At 39.1% G+C, this 9189-nt stretch overlaps 1 protein-coding gene across 1 annotated transcript in view; it reads right to left on the bottom strand.

Moving 5' to 3' along the window:
* Positions 1-3134: 3134 nt before the first annotated feature.
* The window catches only part of LOC308559500 (interferon-activable protein 208-like), a 45275-nt gene continuing 39220 nt past the window's right edge, over positions 3135-9189 (bottom strand). The window contains exons 5-6 of the mRNA XM_081142294.1: positions 8852-8981; positions 3135-4908 (exon numbers count right to left, since the gene is read on the bottom strand). Coding sequence (XP_080998420.1) covers positions 4902-4908; positions 8852-8981 — 137 coding nt within the window. The 3' untranslated portion in view covers positions 3135-4901. The remainder of the gene's footprint in view (positions 4909-8851; positions 8982-9189) is intronic.

Raw genomic sequence — 9189 nt, 5'->3', positions numbered from 1 at the left:
GCAGGAAGTGATTATGAGTATGTGGTGATTACTATGATTGATCAGGCCAATATATCAAGTCACCAAAAAAGTTTATTTTTTATTGAGATAGTCATGCATGCTTACAAAAAAAAAAAATTCTAGTTACCCTACAGAATTTCAGCCTGAGCTCTCACTGCTGATCTCCCACTGGTGGGTTGTGTGGCCTTAGGCATGTTGTTAATTTTTTTGTTTTCAGTGATTCACTTTCTTTATTTTTCAAATAAGAAAGGATTTTAATTATAAAAGAGCACAAACATAAAAAATAGTAATTGCCATTACTTTTATTTACCTAAACCTGGGAAGTCAAGACTGATCACAAACATTTAGCTACAAAAGTGTATTGGATATCCATTCAATAAATTGTTCTTGCTGCTGGGGATTTAGTAGTGAACCAGGCTGAGATCTTACTCCACTGGGTATAGCGTGGGACAGTCACATGTTGATGAATGCAATTTTAAGTGCCACAGATATTTCAAAAGATGGAGTAGAGGGCTCTGTGGGACTGAATGAGAGGCCATGCTAACCAAAGGTAGGCAGTCAGGGAAGTCCCCCTAGGAGAATGGATGCACAAGCGGAGTCTCAAAGGATGACCGGAGTGAAGAGTTGGGGACTAGTGCTCCAGGCAGTGGGAACATCATGAGTGAAAGCCCTGGAGTGAAGGAGAGGCAGGTGTCTGTGGACTGAAAGGTCAGCATGACTGGGGTAAAGCGGTGCTTCCTGGTAGTTTTCACATCACTGCGCACGAGTCAATGGACCAGCCTGTGCCTCTGGCAGTCCCCAAGGACCCCAAATCGTGCCTATCTGCAGTCACTTTGCAGAAGGGCTTTGAGCTTTGGCACACCGTGGCATAGTTGGTTGGACAGTTCTCACATACACCAAAGGGTGGCACATTCAATTCCCGGTCAGGGCACATACCTGGGTTGTGGGTTCAATCTCCAGTCAGGGAGTGTGCGGGAGACAACCGACCAATGTTTCTCTCTCACATGGATGTTTCTCTCACTCTCTCCCTTTCTCTCTCTAAAATCAATAAAAACATATCCTAGGGTGAAGATTAAAAAAAAAAAAAAAATCTATCTATCTATCTATATATAAATAGATAGATAGATACCATGACATATCAAATCATACGCAATAAAGTTGAAAAGCTTAAAAGCCATCAAATTTTTTGTCTCATTTTTGCAATCGTTAAAAAGTTTTTTCCTGACTATGCTGGGAAGCTAATTTTTGGGGGGAAGGAAAGCTAGTTTTTAAAGTTAGTATTTAAGGTTTTACACCAGTTAACATTTGGTAAGTATGGATAGAGCACAAATCAGCTCTACTTTCTCCCAAGGGTCAATAATGTCATTTTATTTGGCTATTTTTCTCTTTTCTCTGAGTATTTTCTAGTTCCTTTGATAAGGAATAAAAGATGAATTTCTCTTCAACTCGTGTTACTCCAGTAGAATACCTTTCCATTTTGTCTACTTCAGAATTGAGATGGTAGCATCTCTATGAAAAATCTCTTGCTACACATAATCATCAAAAGATTTTGCTAAAATTAATGATGTGAAGCCATTCTATTCTGACTGACTTTTAGAAGTAGTTTCAACAATGTGTAAGTAACTAGCCCAAAGAATCCACTGGACTTGAAAGAAAGAAAACCTGCAAAAGCACATAAAAATCATGAACCCTAAGAGTTATCTAATTCACACATGGTTTCTTTTAATAAATTCAGGCATAAATATGAACTATTTTTCATCCCCATTTTTTTTGGTAAATTCTTTCTGTTACTGTGCATGATCATGTGTGGATTCAGTCTAGACATACCAACCATTAAGCAACCAATTTCACAGTCCAGTGAGTTGTCTGTGTTTAGATTTCCTGTTGGTATCTTAAACCCTATTGTCTCCTTCCCTTGTGATCGCCAATCATATACCACAGTGGGTATCTCATTTCAGAGATGTGACCCTGTGGCTCTGACTGAGTGGAGAACATTTCCAACAGAATTCCCATCCTCTGCTGTTCCACAGGATTTTCTTTTGCCCTTGGAGCAATTGTCTCAGCTTTACAATTGACTCTTGATAAGGGAGTCTTTAGGAAATTCTTCTATGATGACAGGCCTGTTTGTACTCCTAAAATGCTAAGGAGACAGACATGAACTCAGTCTTAAACTGTTACTGCTGTTAATTTCTAATTAATGTGCCTTTTCTTCTGACACCTTCTGTAAGGAAGCATATGTAATTTCTCTATCACATATCTTTCAGTTCCCACCATAAGAAGTGCCACTCTTTCTAAAATTTCACATATGAGTTACTCAAGTTGCTGTCATGAGAGATTTTTAAATCAAATATATATTCAAGTGTGAAGAAAATTAACTTGCTATGAAAACTCAAAAACAAGCAAAACAACATGCACACACACACACACACACACAAAACAACTCGGGTACAACATAATGTATTTACCCACCAAGCAGCCCTTTTTTGATTTGGGAAAGCAGCATTCTGTTCCTCAGCCACAACCATCCGCCTGCCCCCTCCAGGTATCTGACAAGAACCTCTCTGAAGGGAGTAGGGCTGGGAGTAGCCATTTACTTTGTCTGCAGGCCAGGGTCTTATGCTTAATGCTAATGGTTTGCAACTTGGAAATTTACATTTTATCCAATTCAGAAACATCTTAAAAAGCAGATGTTTTCCTGACTGAGACTCAAGAAAAACAGCTCATCCCTAAACAATATTGGTCAGGTCTCTTTCCATGCAGGGGTCCAAACTCTACTCTGACTGGCCTGAGCAACAGAGGGAGGGAATGTGTTGGCTTCTGTAACTGAAAAGTTCACAGGCATCAGACACAGCTAGATACAGATGCTTAATATCTGTCATCAGGACCCAGTCTCTTTCCAATATTTCTGGCTCTGCCTTCTTTTCATTGGCTTATTTTCAGAAAGAACATTCCGCATCACCCAAATACAGTGATAAGATGTCTACCAGCAGCCCCAGGTTTCTATTCTACTAATCTAATAACTCCAGCAGAAAGAATACCTCTTACCCCAATGATGGGACCTTTGAGGGGTTCAGGAAATAACATCATCCTTTCATGCCCAGTTTCTGAACCAATTGAGAAATAAGACAAATAATAAGGAGCCCAAATATCACCTTTATTACTGATAAAAGGCTATCAATTGGTATTAGATGCCAGTTGGTATTAGAGCCACATGGATTTCCTACTAGGAAGCATAGAACTGAGGAGACTTTTCTACCCAGTCCCGGGTCCAGGCAGTGCTGCACTGGGTTGGACCTCCCAAAGGGGCCTCTGTGCACAGACTGGCCCAGGGAGTGACACAATTTATCCTGTTCACATTTACCATTCACTCTGCCTTTGAGGACTGTGGGGAGGGAGCAGGAAGCCAGAACTGTTACAGATAGTGGAGTAACTTCCATATGGAAGGAAATGTCATGGATGTGGGGAAAGTTCCTACTAATATTTCCTGTCGTTTTCTTGATCTGCTGAATTAACCATTAAACCCGTGGGCACCCAGGAGAGTGGCTGCCTCCCTCTAGGGACAGTCCTGCCCCCTCCTTTGTGGGGCCACTCCCAATATCAACCACTCCTCTGTTGAGGCTCCCCCGGGGACCTCCAGTGGGCAGGGTAGATTTGGTACCCAGAAAACTCTGAAGTGGGTCAGAGCAATGCATTAATTCAACTAACTCCAAAACCAGTTTGGATCCAAGGCTGAATGCTCACATCCTATTCTATTTCTCAACCCACATAATGTCAAGAATAATCCTTTCTAGTCTTTCAAAGATCAAATGATGCAATAAAGACACTCCAATAAAAAAATACAGAGAAATACCAATAGTACAATTCCAACAATTGGGGGAGTTCCCAAAGTGAATATAACATTCTTTCAATGATCACAGTCCTAGAAAGAAATTATAGAGTCCATAAACAAAGCTTCCTCTCAAATGGAAATACATAGATACTAAAATCCATCCAGAGGAATTAAGTCCTATAAATAATTTCATTGTCCTTGTGAGCTAAAAGGCCAAAGTTCAAAATTCTTACATTAGAATTAAGCTCAAAAGCTATTCTCCCCAATTTAGTACTCAGGGTTTTAGGCTTGGTGTGTGGGGCTCTGGATACCTGGGGAGAAGTGAAGTTCTTTGAACACATGCAACCTGGGCTGTTTTTTGTTTTGTTTTTTTTTCCAGAAAAGGTTGTGTGTGTTTTTAGGACCTCATAGTTGTATTAGATAATGTACAACTTCTCACTTTCTAAAGAACCCAAAGAGTTAATAGGACACGCAGGATATCCATAGCACCGGCCTCACATCCATCATTTTTAGGAAACAAGATAATTTCCAAGCCCTAAAGCAGTCATTGCCAGCAACATTATGTACCCAGAACTGAGTATTTAGTGTTGCCAAAGAGCATTACAGAGACATGAAAGTATCTGAAGAAGAGGAGTAGATGAAACTCTTGGCTTTAGCTTTACCAAGTGCAGGTCAGTTGACGCTGGTTACCTGGAATCCACGGAGTGTAAGAATCTTTATAACGGGTAGATTATCCTGGTGTCAGATGGGTACTAGACTTACCAAGGTGACCACTACATAAGTTATATAAATGTATAATAACTATGTTGTACACCTGAGACTAATATAATATTGTATGACAACTGTAACTGGAAAAAAAATTTAATTACTTTTAAAAGATAATCTTATAAGAAGAAGATTATCCTAGAATGTCAGGGTGGGCCCAATGTAATCACGAGGGGTTTTGAAAGAGGGGGTCATGAGGGTGAGACTCGGAGAAGGGTAAATGATAGAAGCAGCAGTGGGAGTGATGTGAGCCAAGGAGCGTGGGTGACCTCTAGATGCTGGCAACGGCGAGGAAGCCTCTTCTCCCCTAGAGCCTGTAGAAGAAACAGAATTCTGCCAATGCCTTGATTTTAGCCTGGTAAAGCCCATTTTGGGTTTCTGACCTCCAGAATTGTAAGGTAATAAATTTGTGTTATTTTGATCATTTATAACAGCAATAGGAAATTAATACGTCCCCCCACCTCTGCACTCTCCATCTTCTTCACCTGTTCAGTCTGCTCTGTGGTACTTACCGCCACACGCATTCTATATATTTGACTCATTTATTGCGATTACTTTCTGTCTCTGTCCACTGGAATGTTCCTCCGTGAGGGAAGGGAATTTTTGTTTGTTATTGATCCCTGACATCTAGAATAGTACTTGTCATATACTAGACCCACAGTAGTTATTTGCCAAATGGAAGGATTGTCTTTAAAAATTATATCACATCCTATCATTCTTAGTTGTTTTTTTTTAAACAGCTTTTTTAAAACAACTTTTTAGTAAGAATGGCATTTTCTTCCTTATAAAAAAGAATTTCTCCATTTTCAGCTCTTTCAAATGCAAGAGAATAGGTAGTACTTCATTATTGATTTTCTTGCCATTAGTTTAGATGAATATTAGCAGTTCCATTTATAAAGTACCCCTACATTTTAAATGTTTTGAAATAGAAAAATGTTTTTCACATTTTAAATTTGTTTAAAAAGACTCATGTTCCAAAAACATTAGTAAATTCAGAAATTATGTCCTTACTTAATAGAGAAAACAATCTTTAAATTCCTGGCCAAATACCAGTTTCCTGAACTCATACAGCTTCAAATCTAAGGACGTCAAGGGTTCTAGTGAGAATTCCAAAATATGTTTCTCATAGATGTAGGGAGAGTAAATCATCTCGGAATAGTCCCTTCCTCCCTCCTTCCCTCCCCTACTATTGCATAGTCTTTTCTACATTTCAAGTAGAGGGAAATGACAAAATGTGCTATGTCCTGGTTTTTATAAAACCTGCCATGATGTATTTTATCATTATGACCCTGAAGTCCCATGTTAAATTTATGAAATTTCACTTCCTGCCCTGGCAGTTGAAGAATATTACTTTTCCTCTCACCTTTGGTAAGGACATACGCTGCACTGTGTGTGTTCCTTCTGCGCCAAGGTTCCTTGGCATTGTCATCAAGCCTGTATGTTATCTAGTGATAAAGCCGTTGTCTGCACAACTATTCCTAGCTTCAAGATGGCAATTTGAGCACATGTGTTTGGATCTTCCTTTTTCCCAAATTCCCACAAAAATGCAGAAGAAACTCTGGATCACTGCTGAGGCAAGGAAAGGGTACCATTCATATGTTCCAATTGAATGAAATTCATGAGCGATATTATGCACCTAGATTGGCATGAGTGATGGGCCAAACAACCAACGGTTGGTTGGTTTACTGCGTAAGAAGAAGCCAGAATTACAAGTAGGTGGAAGACCTCCACTAGCACCTCCTAGCTCAGCAGGATAGGAGCTGAAGGGAACAGGGGCCTTTTGGGGGTCTTTGAGGTACAAATATCTGTGTTAATGGCCATAGCTCACACAGAGCACGACTCCTGCCATCACTCTTAAATTATTTGAGCTCACACTTGATGGAGATGGCCATCCCTAGGCAAAAAGCCAAGGCTCCCTCCCTTAGCTGGGCTCCTAATGAGGGAAGCTGTGCCAGTGAGAAAAGGGAAACGCTGCCATCAGCCAGCTGGCTGCCACAACAAAGGAGAAAAGGAATTCTCGAGAGTGAAGGGAGCTCTCAGCTGTAACAGCTTTTGGCTTGGAGTTCCCTCTACAGGCTAATGGGTCATCAATCTGAGAAAGCATGTACAATTTTATGGGTTTTTTTAAATTAGTGATTGGAACAGGTACACTTGTAATTTCTGATGAAAGCCTTTTAATCCACAAGAATGGATAAAACCATTCTTGCTTTTGGGAGGATGGGTAAACAGAGGTAAGTCACAGGATAGATATGTGAGAGTAGTCTGTTGTCAAAGGAGGGGATTATTCTGTGACAAGGTGTTTTTGTGAGACAGTGATTATGAGAGATTAAGTTCAAGGGTCATCCTCTACAATTGATTAAATCAATTACAGTGTCCATCAGCATAAAAAAGCATTGCCATTAAAAAGGATATTATTAGAAACTTTTGTTGGCATGGAAAGAGTTTTCACAATAGACTGCTAAGTTTAAAAAAGAGAAAGAGAGAAACTAGGTAACAAAATAAAATAAATTCATTGTGTTTATGGGTGTAGCTGGGGAGACGAGAGTGAGCATTGTCAATGAAAAGATGATAACTATTGGGGAATTACACAACCAAAATAACTACTAGGGAAAAATTTAATATGCATTCTAGAATGTGATATTAGGATGATTTTCTTTTCTTTTTGATGACCTGTATTTTTAAATTTTTGACAACATGAACATAAATGTACATGCTTTTCTCACATAATTATAAAAAGTAAATGTTATTGCTCAAAAAGCTTACTTCTAAAACAAGTGTTGGACTGAGACAATTATATGGATGAGTTTTTAACACTTAACAAAGAGCTGGGTAATTCCCATTTGTTTAAAACATTCTATAACGCAGGAAGAGATGAAAAGCATACCAATTCATTTTATGAAACTATTACATCCCAGTATATCCAAGTCTAAAAAAGAGCTGAAAAAACCAACCAGGAGCCAATTTCACTTGTGAACATGATACAAAATTTAAGAAATGATAGCAATTTGTTTTTAGTATTATGCCAAAAAATGCCATAGCCAACTAGAGTTTATTCTAAAAATACAAACATTTCAATACCAGCAAGTGAGTTAAGAAAATGTTTGAACAGCAGATCAAATAAGATAAACTAATTGACACTGAGGTATCAATAGAGTTTGAAAATGCATTTGATGACACTTAATGTCCAACACATTAAAAACAAATAAAAGCAAAAAAACTAAACTCTTCACTGGAGACTAGAAGGAAAGTTCCTAAACATGATAGAGAAGGTTTATGTTAAGCAAATGCCCAACGTTACATAAAACAATGGGACAGTAAAGGCATTTTTGTTAAGACAAAATTATCATTATTTGTAGAGATGAGCTGTGAAGCTCTACAGGTAGAATATGTAGACTACACCTAAAAGGTTTGGAACCGTAATTTGGACTTTAACTAACAGAGTAACTCGAGCCCATGTAGATATTCTATTTTATTTGATTTTTTAAGTTTATTGGGGTGACACTGGTTAACAAAATTATACAGGTTTCAGGTGCACAATTCCACCACACATTACCTATACACTGTCCTGTGTGTTCACCACCCCAAATGAAGTCTCCTTCCATCTCCACTTATCCCCCTGCACCCTCCTCAACCTCCCCACTACCCCAGCAATCCCCACGCTGTTGTCCATGTCTGTGAGTTTTTTCTTTCTTTTTTTCTCAATCCCTTCAGGCCCCACAGCCCCCCAGCCTCCCTCCTGCCAATCCCCTGACAGCTGTCATACTGTATTATAAACTTTAAAGTTTCTTAAGCTGTTCTTAACACCAAAGAGAAGTTTGTACAGCTCAGAATTGAAAAAGGTTCTATGTCAATTATATCTGAATAAAAAAATAAATCAATATAAAGAAATAAAGCAAAACTTTAAAAGGGGGAAGAGTAAGAGTTAAAAAGATTCTCGGTGATGTAAAGACCAGAAAACATGTTTAATGTCCAAGTAATTGTTAATATACTTATAAAACCTAGTCTAATTGCAAAAAAAAAAAAAGATTGTGAAAGAGAAAAATAATATAAAAGTCAGTTAACATAGGACATAATTATTGGCCATTCCTGTAAAGTGTGGTATGGAGTGAGAGGAGACATGAAAAGAGGGCTCTATTTCACTTTTTCCATAAACACTGCATTTAGATTCTGTTTATGATGGCATGGGATCTTGTTGTTTGATATAAAATGGACACAATATTCTAAATATGTAATCACTGGCGTGTCACGAGCACTTACCTGTTGTGCTCGCGGGACGCGGAGAAACTGGAGACACGGAGGATGTGGAAGTTAGGTGGAGACACAGAGGGTTGAGGCCCTGGAGGCTCTGCAGCAGCCCTCCTCACCGTCCAGCGATTTTTATTGTGAGCTACAGAAAGGCAGGTGTGAGAGATAGTGATCAGCAGAGACCAGAGAATGCGCAAAAGCAAGTGGCTTTGTTCTGAGAGCTATATGCTTAATATTTTCCTTAAGGTCATAACTCTGCTGGGGGCGAGCTTCCCTGAACGATAAGGATCTGTTTTCAGCTCCTGGCAGGAAGGTCCCCCTCGTTTTCAAGGGGACATCTGCGTTCTGGG

This window comes from Miniopterus schreibersii (genome assembly GCF_964146895.1).
Source record: "Miniopterus schreibersii genome assembly, chromosome: 7".
Classification (NCBI taxonomy): domain Eukaryota; kingdom Metazoa; phylum Chordata; class Mammalia; order Chiroptera; family Miniopteridae; genus Miniopterus; species Miniopterus schreibersii.
Note: the sequence above shows the minus strand (reverse complement) of the source record. Positions and strands in the feature narration are given on the sequence as shown.